Source organism: Eulemur rufifrons, chromosome 8 (assembly GCF_041146395.1).
Source record: "Eulemur rufifrons isolate Redbay chromosome 8, OSU_ERuf_1, whole genome shotgun sequence".
In the NCBI taxonomy this organism is placed as follows: domain Eukaryota; kingdom Metazoa; phylum Chordata; class Mammalia; order Primates; family Lemuridae; genus Eulemur; species Eulemur rufifrons.
The window spans coordinates 53,739,124-53,763,296 of record NC_090990.1 but is presented as its reverse complement, the minus strand read 5'-3'; the positions used below and the strand labels follow the sequence as shown (position 1 = coordinate 53,763,296).

General features: G+C 35.1%; 1 protein-coding gene across 1 annotated transcript in view; it reads left to right on the top strand.

The window, feature by feature from the left end:
- Positions 1–24,173, top strand: part of LRRC40 (leucine rich repeat containing 40) — a 47,758-nt gene that overhangs the window by 16,177 nt on the left and 7,408 nt on the right. Inside the window, exons 6-11 of the mRNA XM_069478072.1 lie at positions 526–668; positions 2,775–2,947; positions 6,955–7,042; positions 7,144–7,189; positions 19,194–19,302; positions 22,219–22,326. Coding sequence (XP_069334173.1) covers positions 526–668; positions 2,775–2,947; positions 6,955–7,042; positions 7,144–7,189; positions 19,194–19,302; positions 22,219–22,326 — 667 coding nt within the window. The remainder of the gene's footprint in view (positions 1–525; positions 669–2,774; positions 2,948–6,954; positions 7,043–7,143; positions 7,190–19,193; positions 19,303–22,218; positions 22,327–24,173) is intronic.

Here is a 24,173-nt window from a genome sequence, read left to right as displayed (position 1 = left end):
ATGGGTAGAAGAAATCCATACAGAAATCCAAGGCTTTTTGATGAAAAGTCAACTTGCCTCAAATTCAGATGTGTCTAAGCCAGTACTAGTCAGAGTTTCTTGACATCCATTCATACAGTCAGTATGCTTCCATGTTTATATGTCTTTAATTACATTAAGATTTTTCTTTTTAAAGATGCATAATAATTGAGGGAAATAATAATAGTGTATATTTTATTTTAGACTACTTTAGTGGAGTATTAGAGATCTTTGTTTTTTAAATCTATTACAGAGATGACCTGGACTATTATAAAATATTGAGTTTAATATTTCTTTTTAATTATAATTAAATGTAAAAATTTAATTTACATTTATTTTGTTCATTGATATTTGTATATTCTTCATTATTGTGGTGGTATACAATGGCACAGATTCATAAGTCCTTGTGGTGATTTCTTACACGCTCTTTGAAGGTGTATGCAATCAGAAACAAATATTTTTTTCTCTATTAAAGCATTTTCATTTTTCACTGAATATATATTACAGGATTAAAGCATTTGGATTGTAATTCAAATCTCTTGGAAACTATACCTCCTGAATTGGCTGGCATGGAATCACTAGAATTGCTTTATTTGTGGAGAAATAAATTACGTTTTCTACCAGAATTTCCTTCTTGTAGACTTTTGAAGGTACTATTTAGTTGATTATTAAATAACTATATATTTTCCAAAAGGAAATTATGTAAATGAATTTTTAAAAAGGAGCTAATCTTGTTTTACATTAGGAATATGTATTAGTAGTTATAAGTACTATGTTTTCCCTATGTTAATATTTTGTAGAATTTTAATAACACTGCTGACATTAATGGTTTTTTTAGTAATAAATTTTTTAAAAGAAATTGATTAAAAAAATAGAGATTTGTCCATTCCTCTAGTGAGTATTTTATAACTGGAGAAGTAGTATTAATAGATAAATGAGGCTAAAATGGTAAGTTGGGGCCATACTGTAGGAAGGAGTATGGGAATATGTACCTAATTCTATTAAGTTGCCACCTCTCATATTTAGCTGATCATAATCAAGTCTGTTTAAAATTAATTTATTTTCTTTTGGCTTTAAGTATATAGCATTAATATTGTCTTCCAAATTTGACATGCTTTGCTTTCCTTTATATATACCTTCATGCATCAGCATTAAAAGAGTTTCTTTTAAACATAATGGTGACAGTGATAGTAAGAACTGAAAAGTTTTTCTTTAATAAGATTGATTCATTTTCCATCTGATAGTTGTAGATTCTTTTAATGGGAAATCAGTATATGATTATAGTATAATCACTAAGGAAAATGTTAAATAACAAACTGATTACAGTTGATCTTTAAACAATGTGGGGGTATTGGGCACTGACCCCCTGTGTGGTTGAAAATCCACGTATAACTTTTGACTCCTCAAAAATTTAACTGCTAATAGCCTACAGTTGACCTGAAGCCTTACTGATAACATGATCAGTCGATTAACACATATTTTGTGTGTTATATGTATAACATGTATTCTTACAATAAAGTAGGCTGGAGAAAAAATGTTATTAAGAAAATCATAAGGAAGAGAAAATACATTTACAGTACTGTATTTATCGATACCATAAGTTTATGTCATCTGTTTACAAGATGAATTGTCTTTCTGAAAATGGTGGGCAACCTCAGCTACAGACTGCATTCTATGGTGTGTTTCAAGCAATGTTACATTTCTCTCCTTCTTGGTAGACTTTCAGCATCTTGTATGGGTGCCATGATATTATTCAAGGTACAATATTGGCAATAAACACAATGAAAAATACATGAGAATCACAAAATAATACATGAGAGACCTTTCACTGTGATATACAATATACTGAAAAGGTGAACTACTCACATGGAGATGATTAGTATCACACAGTGTTTTAAGCAAATACTACCAATGCTTGAGCTCACTGCTATAGCCACAGGAGGTGGCTACCAAATTATTACAGTAGTACAATATGTACTATAGTTAATTTTATGCAGTTAGGACTTAATACTGCATCTCTATGTTTGTTTATGTTTCTTTTGACTGAATGGTGCCACATATGGTCTATAAGTGTGTGCGTAAGTTTTAATAAATTTTAACTTTTAAAAATAAATTTGTGTGATTTTATGGTAGTAAATGATAAAATAGACTACGATCTATGTATGTCCATACATGACATACCTAACTTTTTCTGAATTTTTTTCATTATTGCTAGGCTGTGTGGTTCATCTGCGAGTTTTTCAAATTGTCACAAATCTCCCCAAAATTATTTTCAATAAATTATTTTCAATATATTTATTGAAAATAATTTGCATTTAAGAGGGCCTGCACAGTTCAAATGCCGTTGTTCAAGGGTCAACTGTATAATATAAATAACTTTTTAAAATTGATACTGCTTTGTTTTGAAACTAATTTTTCATCAGTATAGTTTTGGATTTGTATTTTTATTCTATAAATGTAATTATTAAATCATTTCTCTGCTTTGGCTTTGTAAACTTGATATTTCTTCCAGATTCAACCTTTAATTATTTTTAAATTGCCAGAAAATTCTTGAAAGTTTTCTCTCTTGCCATTTTCCTTTAGTTGTAAGATAGCTTAAACGTAATTGAAAATTTAAACACCTTGGTGATTAGAAAGTTGTATCTTTTTTATGGGGTTTTCAAAAATTTGAAATTAAGAGTACCTACAGTTTTATGTTCATTATTTAGTATAAAATGAAATACAGAAATACACATAACCAATCTTTGGTTTTGTAGGAATTGCACGTTGGTGAAAACCAGATTGAAATGTTAAGGGCAGAACATCTTAAGCATCTGAATTCTATTCTTGTGCTAGACCTGAGGGATAACAAGTTAAAATCTGTTCCAGATGAAATTACACTACTACAGTCTTTGGAAAGGCTTGATCTAAGCAATAATGATATTAGCAGGTAAGTTTAAAGATCAAATGCATACAAATTATATTTGTGTGTAGTTTTAATTCATAAATTAAAATATTTGTAAAAGGCATGGGAGTTTTTTTTTTTTAATTGAATTCACTAAATATTGATTGAGCAGGGATCACGTGCAGATAAGGAAAGATTAATCAGATTTTTTTGGCAGCAAGCTTGATAAGCTAACAGAAGCAGATGTATTTACAAATTACTTTAACCCACTAGAACTAAACTCTAGGAAGCCTGGGTTTTTATCTGTTTTGTTCACTGCTCTATATCCAACTCCTTGATCAGTGCCTCAACACACAGGAGGTGCCTGATAAATATTTGTTGAATCTGTTAAATGAATGCAAAGCCATAAAAGAGATATAAAATGCTTTGGGGGCTTAAAGGATTTATAGAAATCATGATTTACTGAGAGGAATTAGAGCAGACTGCATAGAAGAAATAACTTTTTTAGATGCTCTTCAAGACTAGAATTAGAGTGAAGTGAGTTAATTGCCTGGAGCATAAAATTTAAGAACATATTCACTTTCAGAGTCATGCCTCACCTTAGTCCTACCATAATGCTAGGATTTTCAAGTGCACATTTAAGGTACTGAGAATGATTCTCTTCGCAAAAGGAAACAGTACAAAGCTTTGGGAATTCTAAATAGGGTACAAGAAGGGAGGCTATGAGAATTCAGGGGTTGGAAAACAAGTTGAGACCATGTAGAAGGCGGCCTTGAAATGCCTTTGAAGAGTTAGTCATAGTTAAGAGGTAGGGAGCTATAGAAAAATTATGAAAAGAACTAATTTGATCGTAATCTCATTTTAAAAAATACATTGGTGGTAGTAGGTTGGATATTTGGATAGGAGTGGTTTTGTATGTGGGAAATCTAAATAAAACTCTATTAGATTAATCTAATAATATTTATCAGTAAGAAGCACTTGCTGTATCCAATTCACTGTATTGATAGCTTTGTAGATTTTTCTCTTATGTAATGAGGACCTGATCTGTGGTGGTAATGGGAATGGAAAGAAGAGGACAAATTTGAGTGTTGTGAGAAGTTGGAATCAAGTACTGTTTAGCAGCTGATGTGCTGTGTTGAAGATGGGGAGGAGGGAGGGTAGTGAGAAAAGAATCATAAAAAGTTATAGAACCATAATATTTAGAGATGGAATTATTTTATAGACACAAAAAATAAGACTCAGACTTACTCACTTACCTACGATTATACACCAGTTAGGTGTCTGAGGTTTTGAGCTTGGGTGCTGGAAAGATGGGGTATATTCCCAGAAGGAGGAAAGTTAGGCAAAGCAGATTTTGTTGTATGTGTATTTTTTAATAAATATTTTTAAAAATCAGAATTGTTTCACAATATACATATGGCATATTGACCATAGATTCAAATACTTGGATAGTGACTGTATTTTTTTACTCATATATGACAAAATTAATAAGTCATCTTGATATCCCTAAAAGAGCTTCCTCCTACAAATAGTGGATGAAATACTCTTACCTCTCATAAATATTGACATATACATTTTTCTCCATGGCAGTTTTATTGTCTACTGCATGAAAGCAGTGGGAAGCAAACATTTAAAACAAAACTGAACCTGAATTAAAGAAAGTAATTAGTATAAATATTTCTGATATATATATATATTCTCCTCTCCAGAGCTCTGGATATAAAGATCCTAGAACATAATGGCATTTAGTAAATATTATTTTTTTCTTTCCCTAACCCAATACTTCTGAGGTATTAGATAATTCTAGTCATTTTGGACCCTTCCAGAATCTTCTCTAACTAAGATATTGATTTCCAACAAGGTACTAGAGTATGTTTTATAAAATACTAATTATCAGGTCATTCTTTTGCTTAAAAAGCATTGATGTTTTTTCATTGCCATAGCCCTATTTCCAAATATCGGTATGTATCAGAGTCATTTGAGAAACATTAAGAAAAAAATACAGATTCTGAGGCACCAGTGAACCAGAATCTCTAACAATGAGACCCTTAAATGTGTTTTAGTTTTTGGGTTTTTTTTTTTTTTAATAATTCTTGGGAGGTTTTGATGCTTCTGATCTTCCAACTAGCAATTGGGAACCACTGTCTTATAAGATAAAGTCCAGACTTTTTAGCCTAACTTTCAAGGATGTCTCATAATCATACTTCATTCATTCTCTATCATCTTTCACTCTTACAGGTATCTTGGTCTCTGACTACACTGAATTTTAATAAATAATAATGATCCTTTCTTCATTTCATTCCTTTACCTGCTACCCTAGAATACTCCTTTCTTGCCTCACTGCCCAGTAGAATTTCATTCTTTTTAAGCCCAAATCCAGGTTTTGCTACTACCTTCTCCTCCTTAATCCCTTGCCAATTTCTATATCTCTACCCTCATAGCAACTTGTTTAGCATTTGTTTTATTTTATATGTTTTTTAATATCGTATTTATTTGTTAATATGTAATTTACATACAATAAAATTTACCAATTCAAGTATACAATTTGATGACTTTTCGTAAATGTATACATTCTTGTAACCAAGTCATAGTCATGTAGAGCAGTGGTCCCCAACCTTTTTGGCACCAGGGACCAGTTTCATGGAAGGTAATTTTTCCACAGACCGGGTGGGGGCGGGGGTGGTGGTGGTTAGGTAGAGCTCAGGCAGTGATGCCAGCGATGGGGAGCAGCTGTAAATAGATGAAGTTTCCTTCGCTTGCTTGCCTGCTGCTCACCTCCTGCTCTGCGGTGCCTCTGCCCTTCTCCTCTCTGTTTCCTAAATTTCATGTAAGATAATTTTTCCACTGAAGGGGGAAGGCGGTGGCAAGGGCGTGGCAAGCTCTCCAGCCCAGCCCCTAACAGGCGGCCGGGAGTTGGGGACTGCAGATGTAGAAATTTATGCTTTCCTAAAAAGTTTCCTGATACCTTTTGCTGTCAATTTCCTTTCCATACCCCTAACGCCTGGCAACTACTGATGTACTCTGTTATTGCAGTTTTGTCTTTTTAAGAATATCATAGAAATGAAATCACACAGTATATAGTTTTTGTGTCTGGTTTCTTTCATGTATCAAAGTTTTTTTGCAATTTATTCATGTGGTTGTGTGTATCAGTTCATTCATTTTTATAGCTGTGTGTTCATTGTACAGATATACCACAGTTCATTTGTCTCTTCACTAGTTCGTTGATGGATGTTTGGGTTGTTTTCAATTTTTTACTATTGTGAATGTTTGTGTGCAGGTATCTGTGTGGACATTATTTTCATTTCTCTTGGGTAAACATGCAGGAGTGGGTTTGCCTAGTTGTATGGTTAGTGTATATTTAACTTTAAAAACTCCACTTTCCAAAGTGGTTATACTATTTTATATTCTCACTAACAATGTAAGATAATTCTTATTAATATTTATTATGTTTTTGTTGGCTGTATATCTGTTTTTCTCCTTTGTTCAATTGAGAACTAGAAGACAAGAATCTTGATATCCCTATACCAATGCCTAGTATTTTGTAGATCCCTAATACATTTTATTGAGATTAAATATTTATGTATATAAATGGGTTATCTTTTTGTGTGCCGAAGATAAAAATGACTTTCCTTATTGAAGAAAAACGTGAATTGGGTGATAAAAGGGTTTTTTTGTCATCTTTTTTTATTTAGAAAGAATTTTGTTTGCATGCTTGAAGTGCAAAATCAAAACATTTAGTATCATTGAGGATGGCTATGTTGAATCACTTTCATTCAAATCTATATTTTACATTATTTTTTGGTACTGGACACAACTTAGCAAATGTTTTATTACTCATTCTTTTTTAGCAATCTCAATATGACAATTTTGAAAACAAATCTGGTTTTTCTTTTACATATTTAGCATTTATCTTGAAAGGAAATGTTTTAGTCTGCATTACTTGGCCCTATTATATGATACATTGTTTGTCATATGTTGTGAGTTTTATAACTATTTGGTTGGATTATACTTATATTTAATGTTTTCCTTGAAATCAACTTAATCTTTTGTAGTCTGCCCTGTTCATTGGGGAACCTTCATTTGAAATTCCTAGCACTAGAGGGAAATCCTTTGAGAACAATTCGAAGAGAAATTATAAATGTAAGTATAGTTAGAATTCAGCTCTTTGTTTTTAAATTTTATAGTGATCTATAAAACTGCAAGATATGTCTTGGTGAATATCTTTGTCTCCACCCTTTTAGAAAGGAACCCAAGAAGTTCTAAAATATCTACGAAGCAAGATTAAAGGTACTTTTTTATTTTCTCCTATATTTTGAAGGATAGACTTCATATAAGTTACATTTATGTACAAACATCTCTATTAAACAACCTCTATCTAAAGATGGGAGAGCAAATCCATGCATATAATTTAATTCTTTGAATGTATGGTAGAATTCAACAGTAAAGCCATCTAGGCCTGAGCTTTTCTTTCTCACTAGTTTTTTGATCACTGATTTAATCTCTTCATTTGGTATAGGTATACTCAGATTGCCTGTTTCTTCTTGGTTCTTCTTTCATAGTTCGTGTCTTTCTAGGAATTTGTTCTTTTCATCTAAGTTATTTAATTTGTTGGCATACAGTTGGTCATGGTTCATCCTTTTTATTTTTGTAAGGTCAGTAATAATTTCTCCTCTCTTATTTCTGATTCTAATGTGAGTCTTCTCTCTTTTTTTCTTGGTCATACTAAAGTTTTGTCAATTTTGTTAATCTTTCAAAGAACCACTTTTTAGTTTCACTGATTTTCTGTATTGTTTTTCTATTCTGTCTTTCATTAATTTCCACTGTAATTATTATTTGTTTCCTTCTAATTGCTTTAGGTTTAGTTTGCTCTTCCTTTTCCATTGTCTTAAAAGTGGAAGGTTAGGTTAGTGATTTGAGATCTTCCTTCTTTCTTGATATAGGCATTTACAGTTATAAATTTCTCTCTAAGCATAACTTTAGCTACAGCTCATAAGTTTGGTATATTGTGTCATTTCATTTATCTCAAAAGTGTTCTCTGATTTCTCTTTTGATGTCTTCTTTGACCTATTGGTTGTTTAAGAGTGTGTTGTTTAATTTCCATTGTTATGTGTTCCTGACATAAAATGTGTTTTGTTTTAAAGTCTATTTTATCTGATATTAGTATAGCCACTCCAGCTTTCCTGTAGTTGTTTTATTCCCTGGTTTTCTCCCGTGAGCTAGCTTGCCTACAGTCTAGGCTGTATCTTCAGTAGATCCATGATTCTCATCCCAATTGCCTACTACCACAACCTCCATTGTTTTGGAAAGCCTTCATGCTTTCTTGCAAGTGAAGTCAGTTCCCTTGGGAAGAGATTAGGAGACTATTTCATGGCTTGTTTCTCCACCAGGCAAAATCTCTGAACCAGGGCTGTGGAGCTAGGGGATGGGGACAATGGCAAGCTTCTCTCAGAGTCACACTCTCCTCTAGGATTTGAGCATTCAAAAAAGGGGTGGTCAGTGGCCTCTCCTTGCTTTGACTCCCCAGTTTGGGAGTCAAGGGAAGAACATTGAGGTCCCCAATATTCCCAGTGTGCCAAGCCCAAGGTAGAGCCTGCTTTCCATGAGTGGGAGTTCCGGACAAGGGAGCCCTCACCTCTTCACACTACTCATCAGGATTTAGTGTTAGCAACAGGCATCTGGGGACTGGATAAGAAATACTGACATTCCTTTCAGGAAGAAAGTCCCCTGGCTGGGAGCTGGAGGGTGTGAAGAGGAAGGGAGACTTGCGTTCTTGGCAACATCTTTCTGGATTGGAGTCTGCCTCTCTGAGCTGGGAGGGGGGAGCAAGGGAGCAGTTTAAGTTCAAATATCACAGACTCACCTCTTACAAAGTTTTTATAGATTTTCTTGAAGAGATGTTTCTTCATTTGCTGTTTGCTCTTAGGATCATTTCCAGAGGTTTTAGATGGTTGGTTTTTTTTATACAGTTTCATCAGCTTTTCTGGGGAGCAGGCTAGCAGAGCTCTCCTTACTGTCATGATGGAAGTGAGACAGAGCAGGTCTCCTAAGCATGGAGATAAGGAAAATCTTGAGTCCCTTCAGGGGAAGTTCCCGGGCACCTGAAACTGAAAAGTTAATGGGCAACCTGATGGGAACAATGGCTCTCCAAGCAAGCCAAAGTCATGAGGTCTCTAACATACGTTTGTTTGTTTGTTTGCTTTTTTTTTTTATTTTTTTTTATTTTTTGTTTGTTTTTCAGCTCATTATGGGGGTACAAAAGATCAGGCTATATACATTGCCCATGCCTCCCCATCCCCCCGAGTCTGAGCTTCAATTGTGTCCATTCCCTAGACAGTGCACATCACACTCATCATGTAGCTTTTTAATTTGATCAGGTCCCATTTATTTATTTTTGTTGTTGCTGTGATTGCCTTGGGGGTCTTCTTCATAAATTCTTTGCCTAGGCCAATGTCTGTAAGAGTCTTTCCTACGTTTTCTTCTAGAATTCTAATAGTTTCTGACCTAAGGTTTAAGTCTGTTAACCACCGTGATTTGATTTTTGTGAGGGGTGAGAGCTGTGTGTCCTGTTTTAGTCTTCTACATGTGGACATCCAGTTTTCCCAGCACCATTTATTAAATAAGGAATCTTTTCCCCAGAGTATGTTTTTGTCTGCTTTGTCAAAGATCAGATGGCTATATGAGGATGGTTTTATATTTGGATTTTCTGTTCTGTTCCACTGGTCTGTGTCCCTGCACTTGTGCCAGTACCAGGCTGTTTTAAGAACCACAGCCTTGTAGTATAGTTTGAAGTCTGGCAAATTAATACCTCTCATTTTGTTTTTGTTGTTTAAGATTGCTTTTGCTATATGAGGTCTTCTCTGGTTCCATACAAAGCGTAAAATTATTTTTTCTATGTCTGTGAAAAAAGATGTTGGTAATTTAATAGGGATTGCATTGAATCTGTAGATAACTTTGGGCAGTATAGACATTTTAACAATGTTGATTCTACCGATCCATGAGCATGGTATGGTTTTCCACCTATTTACATGTTCTGCGATTTCCTTCCTCAGTGTTTCATAGTTCTCCCTATAGAGGTCCTTTACCTCCTTAGTTAAATATATTCCTAGGTATTTTATTTTCTTTGTTGCTATTTTGAAGGGTACTGAGTCCTTAATTTGGTTCTCCGTTTGACTGTTATTGGCGTATATGAATGCCTCTGATTTGTGTGTATTGTTTGCTTTTGATGTCCTGGTGTCAGCTTAGCTCACCGCAACCTCAAACTCCTGGGCTCAGGTGATCCTCTCCCCCTGCCCAGCCGGTAGCTGGGATTACAGGCGTGTACCACCACACCTGGCTAGTTTTTTGTTTCTATTTTTAGTTGCCTAGCTAATCGTTTCTATTTTTAGTAGAGATGGGATCTCACTCCTACTCAGGCTGGTCTCAAATTCCTGACCTCAAGCGATCCTCCTGCCTCGGTCTCCCAGAGTGCTAGGATTACAAGCATGAGCCACCATGCCTGGCCTATATGTTCTTGAGTTGTTTTTCAGAAACCCCCACCAAATGGAAAGTGCAGATAAGACGGAACTGAGGAATTGACCTCTGGCTGCCATTCCTTGTTCTAAGTTTCCTTCCATGGGGCCTGTCACACCCATCTTAACATTCCTTTCTGCTAATCCAGGAATCTCTAAATGCACCTATAACCCATAGGCTCTCCCCTGCACTCCCTCTCAGGATAGCCTGCTTTTTTGGATCAGGCCAACGTATAACATCTCCATGTATTGATTTACAATCTTGCCTGCCTGAAATGTCCCCCTCCCTTTAAGAACCTTGGCTTGTAGTCATCAGGGAGTTCAGGTCTTAAACATTAGCTGCTGTTCTCCATGCATGGCGCCATGCAATTAAAATGTCTCTTTTTCCCGCTACAACTCTCAGCTTCAGTGTCTGGCTTTGCTGTGTTGGATGAACAACCCCAGTTTTGGTTGGGTAACAGAAGTTGATCTCTGGGAAGTATATTCTCTATTTGTATTCTATGCAGGAGGGGAACCAAAATTTGGGAAAACTAATAGCCTGCCAAAGGAAGCAATAATTTAAAGCCTACTGGACAAATGTCAGTAGAATCTTTTACTGGAAACTTCTCCCCATATATCTTTGCCTTCCCCTCAGTTTTTCGTAGCCCTTTTTCATTTTTCAGCCCTTTATCTTGTCTCATTCCCTGTTTCTTTTCCTTTTTTTTCTCCTCTATTCTCCTTTCTTATATTTGGAATGGGTAAAATTTATTTAAAACAGGACAGTAAGCCAAAAGAAAACCAAGCAAAAGCCAAATACATATAAGAAGTAGCCTTATTTCCTTGTTTAAGAAGTTTAGAAGTAGAAAATATCCAGTTCAGCTGCTTTAAAAAATAATAAAAGAGAAAAAGCCTGAGATAAAGTTACTTACTTTTTATTCATGACCTTTGTTTGTTGCTCTGCTTCTTGCCTCTGATTAGTCATTTTATTGACATTTTACCACTCTCTCTCTCTATCCTTCTCTCCTAGTTGCTTAATCACATTTTAATAATCCCTGGGTATCTCCTGTCATTTGTAGTTTCCAGGGCTTAGTTCTCATCGCTTCCATTTTTTTTTTTTTTTTTGGTGTTTGTGCAGGTGTACGTATTAGAAAATACATACTTAGAAATTCCTTTGGACTTCAAGGTAGTTTGGTTGAACAAAGCATATATTGGCCAGGATCTTATAATTGCAATAATCATATAAAGAATAATTATGTGTATATATAATAGAAAAGGAATTTCTCACTGAAAAGATACTCAATGAAAGAGTAGTCTACATACATATATAGAGGCACATAAGAATCACCTGTGGAGCTTTTAACACGTACAATGCCAAGGCCAGACTTTAGCCCAATTAAATCAATTTTGGGATAATGGGGCCCAAGCCTATTAAACAATAGAGGGGGATTGAATGTAATTGTCTCTAGATTTCCTGGAACTCTTTGAGGAAAAAGTTGGGCCGCTTCATTGCTACATTTTTTATTTCTTTTAGTTTTTCTCCTCTGCTTCTTAACTATTCTTTTCTCAGTTTTAGAGGTAGAAATTGAGTTGGTGAAGATTGGAAATAGTGTTCATCATTCAATTCAAGAGATATTGGTAGAATAAGCTAGAAACTTTGTGCTGAAATGAGGGGACTTGACAGTAGAAGCTTCACTTTGAGGATACTGAACAATCCAGAAGCATGCAGTTATGTACCATTTGAAAATAATCTTAGACTTTCATTAAAAGGCACTTGTCTGTGATGCTTCAAATATAGAAGCATGGTCCACAGATTAGTCAGACTCCATTGTGTGAAAGAAAAATCTTGTTCTTTTTGAAAGCTTATTAAATTCTGGTGGTGATTAATTTATATTGCCCACAGTATCTGGCAGAAGCCCAGTAATTCATATAGGATTTATTTTATTTTTTTCCCATTTATTTTTTATTTGTATCCATGGGGTACAAGTGCAGTTTTACTACATTGATATATTGCATTGTGGTGAATTCAGTGCTTTCAGTGAATTTATCACTGAAGCAATGCACATTTTACCCACCAAGCAAGCTCCTATCACCCATTACCCTCTCGCCTCCCACCCTTACAAGTCTCCATTGTCCATCATTCCACACTCTCCTTCCATGTCTATACATTATTTAGCTCCCATTTATAAGTGAGAACATGGAGTATTTATCTTTCTGTGTCTGCATTGTTTCACTTAAGATGATGGCCTCCAATTCCATCCTTGTTGCTGCAAAAGACATGATTTCATTCTTTTTTATGGCTGAATAGTATTCCGTTGTACATATACCACATTTTCTTTATCCAGGCTTCTGTCGATGGACACTTAAGTGGATTCCATATCTTTGCTATTGTGAATAGTGCTAGGTTAAACATACAAGTGCAGGTGTCTTTTATATATTTCTTTTCCTTTGGATAGATACCCAGTAGTGGGATTGCTGGATCATATAGTAGTTCTATTTTTAGTTCTTTGAGAAATCTCCATACTGTTTTCCATAGAGGTTGCACTAATTTACATTCCTACCAACAGGGTATAAATGTTCTCTTTTTCTCTGCATCCTCACCAACATGTTATTTTTGATCTTTTTCATAATAGCTGTTCTGATTGGTATAGGATGATGTCTCATTGTGGTTTTCATTTGTACTTCTCTGATGATTAGTGATGTTGAACACTTTTTCATAGGCTTGTTGGCTATTTGTCTTCTTTTGAAAAATATCTGTCCACTGCCCGCAAGAAGTTGTTGGCAGTGCAATCTGCTTGTGTTGGCCTCCTGGCAGCCTATAGTAGGCAGTGAGTATTGTCTTAGGTATGCATTGAAGATCCTGGTTTACCTTTCTCTTCCCCACTGGGTAGCAGCTGCAACCAAGTCAGCCCAAACTTGCCCTGGAGGGTAGGGGGCCAGTCCAGTGTTAGGCTCTCAAAATGGCATTGGCTGTGAGCTTCCAACCAGAGAGGGTGAGCTCTGCTGAGATGAGCAGCATGGGTAAGAAGCTATGGGGCATATGATATAGTTGTGTCTTGGTCTCACAGCAGGTAGTTGCAGGGCAGTGGGTATTGTGCTAAGTATACCTAGGACAGCCTGGTTTTCCTGGCCTTCTTTGGCTGCAGCCTGATCTCATCCCGAGGGCAGGGCCCAGCTCAATTAATGTCAGACTCTCAAAATGCGACCAGAGAGGATAGGACCCCTTCCAGACAAGCAGCGTGGTCAAGCTGAAGGGAGTGCAGTCTGCTCATATCTGAGTCCCAACATCAGCCTACAGCAGGGTGCTGGCGACATTCCTAGGGTTGTATGGGAGCCCCCAGGCTCCCCTTTCCATCCTCAGAGCAGCACAGTGGCAGCAGCCACATCTGTAGATTTGTAGATCCTCAGTATGTGGGCTTTCAGAATGGCATCCAGTTGGCAGGCTTTAGGCACAGATGCCTATGGGATTCTTTGTGGGGTCCCTTTCTGGAGCAATGTCTCTTTGCAATGGCAGCCCCCTACGTTAGGGCCAAGGCCCATGTCAAGGGGTTCTTGCATAGCCACGATTGTAAAGCCCATTTTGGAATGTGAAGCCCTGGGGATTTCTCTCTCACTGTTCTTCTGTGTCCAGGATCTTCTCTGGCTCTCAGCTAGTCCCTGCCTAGGCGAGCTGCCTTGAACCTTCTTCTTGCTTCCTTTTGGCGCTTTCCCTCATTTCTCTGATGTATCCTAGCATTCTTTCCTAGATGATCTGTTCAAAATGTGAGCATCTACTTACTATTCTGGTTCCTCCTCAAGGAGGAAGCACATACTACCTGAGTCTAGTTGGCCATCTTGATCTTTCTCTCATGTGGGATTTAGATAAATTTTCTGCAATGTACTGTTATTTATTCTTTGCTAAGAAGAATAAATTTACAATTCCCAGTTGCCCTACAAATTTAACTCTGAAAATTTTTTGTATTTTTTAAAGTCAGTCTTTTTCTAAATCCATAGTACTTAAACCATTCTTCACAGATGATCCTTATTATTCTTTTTTTCAATTTTAGTTGATGTGTTATTATGTTGAACCCACACATTTCTATCTGTAAAATGAAAATAGTACTTGCTTGAGAGGTTTATTTTTGAAGATCAAAATTTCATGAGGTGACATGTGAAATTATATTACAATGTCCTTGATTCATCTAGATAGTATTATATTAAACATTCTTATTTGATTATCACAGACTTTCAAATAACCCTGATATCTATTTGTGTTTATTGTTCTGCAGGTAAAAATTAATATGTTAAGTAAATATCAGTGGACTATAATTTAAAATTTTCTTTTGTTTATAAAATATCTTTTTTTGGGGACTAGATTTGAGCTTTACAAAATCTGGCATGAAAATCTTACACTAATTACAGTTTTTGATAAGCTCAAAGGGTAGAGTTTAAGCAAAGAACCTTGTAAGAGCATCCCAAGCTGGAGATGTTAAGTGAGTGCAGCTTCTATGGCCTCCCCAGCTTACTGGTGGGAGATGTGTTCCAGTGGTGGTGGTGATACTATGCCTGCCCAGGGTGAGGTCCTGGCAGCTTGCTAAAGTTCCCGAATTGGTTCTGTTATGGTCTGAATGATGGTGTCCCCTCTGAAATTCATATTTAAACTTAATTCCCATTGCAACAGTATTCAGAGTTTGGGAGGGTATTGAGTCATGAGGTGTCCATCCTCATGAATAGGATTGGCACCCTTATAAAAGGGTTGAAGGGAGTATTCTGCCATGTGAGGATACAACAAGAAGGCCCTCACCAGATACCAAAAGCCATACCTTTTTTGGACTTCTCAGTTTTCAGAACTGTGAGAAATAAATTACTATTGTTTATAAATTACCCAGTTGGTGGTATTTTGTTACAGTAGCATGAATGGACTAAGGCAAAAGCATACCCTACACCCAGTTATGCCATCATGGCACTTAGGCTTAATTACTTTATTTGATTGCAGAAAACTGCCTTTACTCAAGCTCCATCACCTGATTCCCTTTACTGAAGCTCCATCACCTGATTCTAATGTCTGTGTTCTGAGTTTAATTTCTTATTGTGTCACTAGGATCATCTTGCTATTCTACCTATGATAGACAGAATAATGACTCTCCAGTGATGTCCACATCCTAATCCCTGCAACCTGTAAATGTGTTACCTTACATAGCAAAGGGCAGTTAATAAGGCTAATCAGTTTACTTTAAAATAAGGATATTATCATGGATTAAATGGGTTGGCCCAATGTAATCACACGAATTCTTAAAAGTAGAAGAGGGAAGTAGAAGAGGAGGTCAGCATGATAGGATATGAGAAGAACCCACTGTTGCTGGCTTTGAAGATGGAGAAAGAAGGCCAGGAACTGAGGAGTACCGGTAGCTACTATTAATAGTTGAAAAGGGCAAGGAAACAGATTCTTCCTTAGAGAGGGGAATGCAGACCTGCCAAAACCTTGACTTTAGCTCAGTAAGACCCATTAAAGACTTCTGAACTACAAAACTGTAAGATAATACATTTCAGTGTTTTAAGCCTGTGGTCTCCCACCCCCCAGGCCCCAGACCAGTACCAGTGGCATGTTAGGAACCGGGCCACACAGCAGGCGGTGAGTGGTGGGCAAGCAAGGGAAGCTTTATCTGTATTTACAGTCACTCCTCATTGCTTGCCATCACCTGCCTCCTGCCTTGCCCTATCATGGGTCAGTGTAAAAATTGTCTTCCATGAAACCAGTCCTTGGTGCCAAAAAGGTTGGGGACCACTTTTTAAGCCCCCAAATTTGTGGTAATTTGTTAAAGCAAGCATAGAAAACTGCCCATAAATTGGGCATAAATTACATAATTTATGCCCATAAATTATATAATAATGAATTGATATCATATTTTCAGTTCTTTGCAATCTTATACTACTGAGCAGTCCTTGGGCAATTATCTTCTGTGTTATCAAGATTAGGATGGACTATACACAGCAGGCGTGGCTACAGTCTATCACATAATATCTTACTTATTTTTATATTTCTAACATCTAGTACAGTGACTGCCACAGAGTAGAAGCACAGTAACAGTTTGTGGATAAATGAAAAATTTCTGATAATTAGATCCAGACCCAGAGATTGCTGCTGATTATGTATTATTGATTTATGTTCATCATTTTTTATGCGGTAAAAGTGGGGTGCCTGACTAGAAAAATGGTTAGGATGGTGGTTCTCAAACTTTAGTGTTCATTAGAACCACCTGGAAGGCTTGGTGAAACACAAATTGCTGGACCCCACTCTCAGAATTTTTGATTCAGTAGGGTGGAGCCCCAAAATTTGCATTTCTAGTAAGTTCCCAGATAAGGCCGATGGGACTGTTCTGGGGACCCGACTTTGGGCCATTTTACTCCTTAGCCCCTCTCAGATGCCCTCTCAGGGGCCAAACTAGCTCCACATGTTCTCCAAGAACTCCCTGCTTTTCTCTCTCTCTCTGTAGCCCCCATTCTGTCCTTAGAGGTTATACTGTCTACAAGCCTGGCTAATACATTTGGTAGTTTTCCTAAGGTTTGTTCCTCTTCCAACGCCTGGCTTTGTTGCATAAGAAAATAGGCATTCACTTAGTTCCTTTCATTTTAAAAGGAATAGAGGATAATAAAATCAAATACTAAAAGAATCTAAAAAATTAAATGGAGAAGTTACAAAGGTGGCAAATGATTTTAAATTTTTGTATTATTGGCAAGAATCTATGATCTCGTACTCCCTTCTGAGGTGGTTACTCTCTTGGGAGCTTTACCTGGCACTCTTATGGTTTTATAGGCCTTCCTACCCATCCTCAACAGATATTCCTCTCATAAAAATACCTTCAACATACTTTTATCATTGTACTTACCAGAATGTTTTGTGATTTTTTTTCTGCTTATCTTGTCTAATAGACTGAGTTCATCTTCTGTCTTCATCTCTTACCATAATAGTACTTACCAGCTAATATATGTTGGATAATGGTATGGAATGAAGTAACATAAATAACCAATGGACTCTAGTTCTTTGCTTTTGTTTCTGAGTGACAGTGGGACTTATCAGATTTTCTAATCCCTTCTAAAACTACTGGCAAAGCAGAGTAATCTGTGCCTGTTTGCTTCAAAGGGATAAATTGAAGCTCTGAAGATTTACTGATTTGGTGACACTCATTCAACTAAGTCACCCACCATGCCCTCCTAACTAACCAAATGAATACATTTAAGAATTTCTTAAAAGAATTTCTTTCTTCCTGCTTGATGTGATTGACCTCTTATTTGGCTATGTTCTTCTCAGTCATTTGCACGATTAAGCTGTTTTTTTCTCTCTGGAAACTTACAGGATCTTTGTTACCATTTTTCTGAAATTTTATAGTAATATACTTTGATGTGGCTCTACTTTTATTTATTTATTGTGTTTGGCATTTAGTGGGCCCTTTCAATTTGAAATTTTGTTTTTCTTTATTTAGGCATTTTTAAATGAAAAAGGCAGTAACTGCACATGGTAAAAAAAAAAAAAATCAACCAATATGCAAAGATATATGATGAAAATAAATCTCTCTCTCATATCAGTCCTCTCCCAGGGAAAATTGTCTTCCACTTTATATTCTCCCTGGTGCTGATCATTAAAAGGAGCTCTGGAAATTGTTCAGGGTATCCTATCTAAATATATAATCATGGTAGTATACATATATATTTAAAAAATAATGTTGGGTTTTGTTGCTGGTTTAATATTGTCTCCCCGCTTATGTAGTCTTGGCAGTATGTTACATATTCTTTAAAGTAACATGACCAAACTACTAGGGAACTTCTAAATACCAAAGCATTCACTTGATATTAATATTTCCCTGATGTCTTTTATTTCTATTTGATATTGTCATTTATTTTGTGCTACTTCTATGAATAAAGCATTCATATCATGTTTGCATGGGAAATAGTTTAATCATTGATTAGTGAATAACTGATGAACTCAATGTAAGAGAAACATATTTAGTAATATTCAAGAAATATTTGTTGAATGCCTACTAGGCTGATTCAATATCAGAGATACTACTAATTCTTTGTTTTCTTTTGGCATGCCTTCTACTGTTCTGGATTAATTCTGGAACTGTTTCTTTTTTTCACATTGTTGAAAATTAATAGTCTTATTTTACTTCTCTCTATATTGTTCAAGTCTTTTTTGCACAAAAAATCACAAAGCCATTTCTTTTAAAGGTGTATCTTTTTTTTTTTTTTTAATATCATGCAATGGCAGTGTTAAACAGTCTCTGGAGATTATTAAGGTGGTTGACAGTGTGTGAATGTGTGAGTACGTGTGCATGTTAGGAAAATATCTATTGAAAATAAAGTCTTGCATTTAGTGAGAAAAATTCTTAACAGATAAAATGTACAAAAAGCTTACTTGATTATGCAGATTGCCAGATTTTAAGTTATTGGGGATAATCATCTTCATTGTATCCTAAACTGAAAAAAGTTATTTGGTAGACATTTGAGGAAAATAATATTTTTCCTTTGTGAACAAATATCTTCTAGTGGACCATATTATTTTGCTTAAGAGGAGGGATTGCTTGTCATTGTTTTTTCTTAGACATTGTAGTATTAAAAGGTTTTGAAGCCATACTATAGTAACTTTTTCAGTTTTCTATTAAATATTAAATTCTAGACCAAAATTTGAGTTATTGGAAATAAAACATGACTAAAGGCATTCTCACAAATAATATCTAGAAGTCATGTACACTATTTTTACATATTACCAAGAATTTTTAAAATGATTTTGTATTATAAATATTGGTTTTATATAACTTTTCTTTTGCCAGATGATGGACCTGGCCAAAGTGACTCTGTTACTGAGACTGCAATGACACTACCAAGTGAATCCAGAGTCAATGTACACGCCATTGTCACATTAAAAATATTAGACTATAGGTATGTAATTCATTTTTTAAACATTGCCAAACACATACGAAACTTAAGGGGAAAAAAACTCTTCAGAAAAAGGAAAATTGAGGAGGAGGACTGTATCAGAGTACTTAGAGTAATAGCTGTTGCGAAAAACCATGATGAAATGAAAGCATATTAAAAGTATAATGAATTTAAATACCCATTCCTTCTGTGATAGATGATTTCATTAATAGTAATATTTTATAAGACTGTTTTATTACTATAGAAATAAAAAAGTGAAAGTATTGATAATAAACTTCTCTGATTCAGTAACCAGTATCTAGAGAGAATTTTTATATCAGGGGAGTCTTTTTAGTCAGTAAGTTTATTTAATTAAAACCTTGACTAGCAGGCAAAGCTTGAGAGGTTGTACCTGCTAATTTATCTGAACATGAGTCAAATAATATGTCATAGTAATAATGTGCTCTGGTAATGTGCACATATATTAAAACTGAAACACTTACAATGTTAGTAATATTTGAGACAAAGCCTAAACATTTTTTATGTTATGGAAGTGTATTAAATTGGGAAAAGAAGATACCTATATAAAGATTAAAGGTGGTTGTCAAGTATTCTTTCAGTACTGTCTATGGCAACAATAATAAAAATAAGCAATGCTGTTAAAACTTCTGCTGTGATTGGTTCATGTATGGGTAGGTGTTGTAGTGAACATACAAAAGAATATAGGTTAGATAGGTGACTAGATTTATTCAAGAATCTATGTAGCCAGCCTCAGTGTCTGGCCTCTTATCCTTAATGTATCAGTAGGATCCACCTTCTTAGCAGTCAGGATATAGTCTCCATTTCCTATTTGTTGGATTTCATTCACATTGTTGTCACCTCTTGCCTGGCATTTTTTGATATATATATTAGTAGAAATCACTGCTCTAAGCCAAGTTCCTTTTGCCACATGAACACAGGTAGTGTGTTACTCTATACTTATATTTGTGTACTGCTCTCACAGAGCATGGCAACTTAGCATATCTTATCTTCCACATCATATACCTGTTCATTCAGTAGATATTTTTGGAATCTACTAATGAAACAGACTTCATTCTTGCCTTAGACTTTCTTGGCTTAGTATTTATCTCTAGCTTCCATTCCCTCCATTCTGTATTGATGCCATTTATTGAGTTTCTGTTCTATGCTGGGCACTGTACAAGATGCATATGCTGTTGATTTTAATCATGCAGACAATCTATATAGTATATTGACCCAATTTTATTTGGGGCAACCATTCCCACTTTTGTAAGGCACAAATATCACAAAAGCATAATAAAGATATGTCTTAGATTGCTTTGATTCTAAATTTATTGTAGTTTGTTTTTCTCAGAGACTTTAATTGGAACGGAATATTCTATTTAAAATATAAATTAATTCTCAATCTTAAGGCACAAATGCTTTTTCAACTAAATTTTGAAAATAGCATGAATCTTCCAATGGATTAGCATAAATCAATTCCCCACGACTTGAGCATTTCTGATTAAGAAGATGAAAATGCTGCATCTGCACAGAAGAAAATGGAACCATAGTAGAAGGCATAATAATTATGAAATTTTGACAATCTTTTTACATATCCATATTATGAGGCCTTTCCTGCATGATTCTCCCATATCATACATTATATGTAATATTGATTTCTTGTGTATACATTCATTTGACATTCCATTGAAGTTTCTTTTAGGTGGGTAACATTGTGTTAGGCATTCATAACTTAAAAAAAAGAATGTAAGGATAACAGCTAATAATAGCATCAACAAATTGTTAAATCTGCAAATGTTAGAATTCTGTACAGTAGTCCCCACTTATCCACAGTTTCACTTTCCATGGTTGCAGTTACCTGTGGTCTAATACAGTTTGAAAATATTAAATGGAAAATTTCAAAAGTGAACAGTTCATAAGTTTTACATTGTTTGCTGTTCTGAGTAGCATAATGAAATCTTGCACTGTCTCCCTCCATCCTGCCAGGGACACGAATCATCCCTTTGTCTAGAGTGTCCAAGTTGTATATGCTACCGGCCCTTAGTCACTTAGTAGCCATCTCAGTTATCAGATCAAAAAAACATAGTATTAATATATAGTATATAGGGTTTGATAGTATCTGGAGTTTCAGGCATCCATTGGGGGTCTTGGAATGTATCCCCCTGGATAATGGGGAATTACTGTTCTTTTCATTTAAGATTAATTTATATGTTATTGAAAATCTTAATGAGAATTTTAATTAAAAGGAAATTTATTTATATTTACATTGGAAAAAATATGGCATATATAACAATGAATAGCTCTTCAGATTGTAATTTTACGGAACCGAGGTTCAGGAAAAGTAAATTACAAAGCTCATTAATGGTAGAACTAGGAATAGTTTAGTTTCAGTCCACTGCTCTGTCTACCTTTTCACATACTAAAGGAGAGAGAATTGGTCTAGGTTACTAAACTTAGTTTAGTATAATGTTCAACTTTTAAAAATTATTGTTACCTTGCAGCAAGCTATATACCCAAAGAACGATGACAGGTAGCCCCTTTAATAGAGTTTTAAGAAGAGGGACAACAACCAGTTTTTAAAATGATAGATTCAGTTCTGCTCAGAAGTTGAGGAATGGGCTATCCATTTATTATATGATTTACAGATATCTCAGGCTCTGAAGGTATATGTCTGTTTTTATTCACATTGGGTATGTGAATGCTGAGAAGGTGTAGCACAATGTGTTATAACACAATATGTTGTCTGAATTCCTAACTGAACATTTTGTGGGTTGGTAGATTTTTCTGGCAGTTTTTATAAAAATTCATAACTGCCTTGAAAATTTTATAAAATCTTTAAAGTCCTTTATAAATGAAGAATAATAATCATATCTTTCTGAACTAAGAATGGTTCATTTTTTAAAATCATTTTCCATTTAGTGATAAACAAACAACTTTGATTCCTGATGAAGTGTTTGATGCAGTAAAAAGCAACATCATCACTTCTATTAACTTCAGTAAGAATCAGCTATGTGAAATTCCAAAAAGGTAAGAATTATTCATGATGCCATTTCTATTAGGTTGTGACTTGTTCTTAGTTGTATTCTCATCTTAGTTGCATGAAAAATTGTTTTTCATGGTTTTTTAATGAGAAAGTATATGTAATTTTTTTGTATTATTAATACTAGAGGGATTTTGCAAAATATCATTATTTCCAGAAACACTTTTATCATTTGTCTGAGAGGTATAGAGGTTTTTTTTAAAACTTTGGTTTTTTTTTTCTTTTACTTTTTTTTGAGACAGGGTCTCACTCTGTTGCCCAGGCTAGAGTACAGTGGCATCATCATTAGCTCACTGCAACTTCAAACTCCTGGGCTGAAGTGATCCTCCCATCTCAGCCTCCTGAGTAGCTGGGACTATAGGCGCATGCCACCATACCTGGCTAATTTTTTAATTTTTTGTAGAGACGGGTTCTCACTATTGCCCAGGCTCATCTTGAACTCTTGGCCTCAAGTGATCCTCCTGCCTGGGTCCCCCAAAGTGCTAGGATTACAGGCCACAGTGCCTGGCCTCTTTTACATTTTAAACTGAAGGAAAATAGGTATTCGAATTATTAAAAATGTTAAATTATTTTTCCTGTATAATGGAATATTAGAGGAAAGTGTTAGGAGATCATCCAACACTAGGTCCATGTGGATTAATAGGAATTTTCATTTGGGGTTTTATGTTAATGAATTGCTAAGCCACTGAATTTTTCCACTGATAATAAAAACAAAATTGCCTGAAGCTTGTTAATATTTTCCTCCCAGAAAAGGATTCTTCACTTGCAATCATTAGAAGTCACTTGCATTATATTTTATACTGTTTAACACATTTATGTTGTTAAGTATAGCAAAATCTTTAGGTTATGAGAGAAAATTAGTTGTATATTATTGAACTTTTAATATGTTATCTAACAGTAAACTATATACCCAAAGAAAGCTGAGAGATAACCTAGGAATTAAAACAACCACATATGAGATGGGATAGGGTAATGAAAAGGATCTTAAACAATAGAGTTGATTGCTTATACTATATCCCACATCTACTAACTGTGTGGTTATTGGACAGGTTAACTAGCTGCTCTTAGTTTCTTCACCTCTGAAGTAGAGATGATAATAGTACCTATTTATAAGAACTAAATTAAATGACATAATCCACATAAAACATTTTACCAGAGTCTAATGCTTAGTAAGCACATTAATACTTTAAGAAAAAAAAAGAGGATGATGATGTGGAGGAGGGTGATATATTGAGCAAACAGAGTGGCTTTCATCTGACTGCCAAAAAGGTTTTTTAGATGTTTAAAATTTTTTAAAAGTCAGACAAACCATAATTTGCTTTCTATTTTATAGCATACTATTTGGAGAATGCAGATCTTGAAAGATGACGATTTCAAGAGAGTCCTTTGCAAAAGGAAATATAGTCTGTCTCCTGGTTCTCTCTTGTGGGAAGGGCTGAGAGGATATTTGATAGAATAATTGAGCATTTAGATTTGCTCTCAGATAGGATAGGTCTGTTTTGGAAGGGGGTCCTGGATCAAATGAGTTAATTAGGAGTAAATATGGAGAGATTTAAGAGACATTACCTTATTATTTACTTCCTCATTTTATCCCACAATCTGGTTCTTTTTATGCAAAACAATGTTATTCTCTTACCACAGCTATTATATCACATTTTCAGTAACTTCGAAAGCCAAAGAAGAAAAAATAGTAGGGGAAAAAAAAAAAAAAAGCATACTTTTGTCTAGAGAGTTTCTAAACCACTTTCCCTCTTTCTTAAATTTTTAATTCACAATTCATACTTTTCACTGTATTTTCTGGGTATGAAAATAATACATATTCATAAAATTTTGG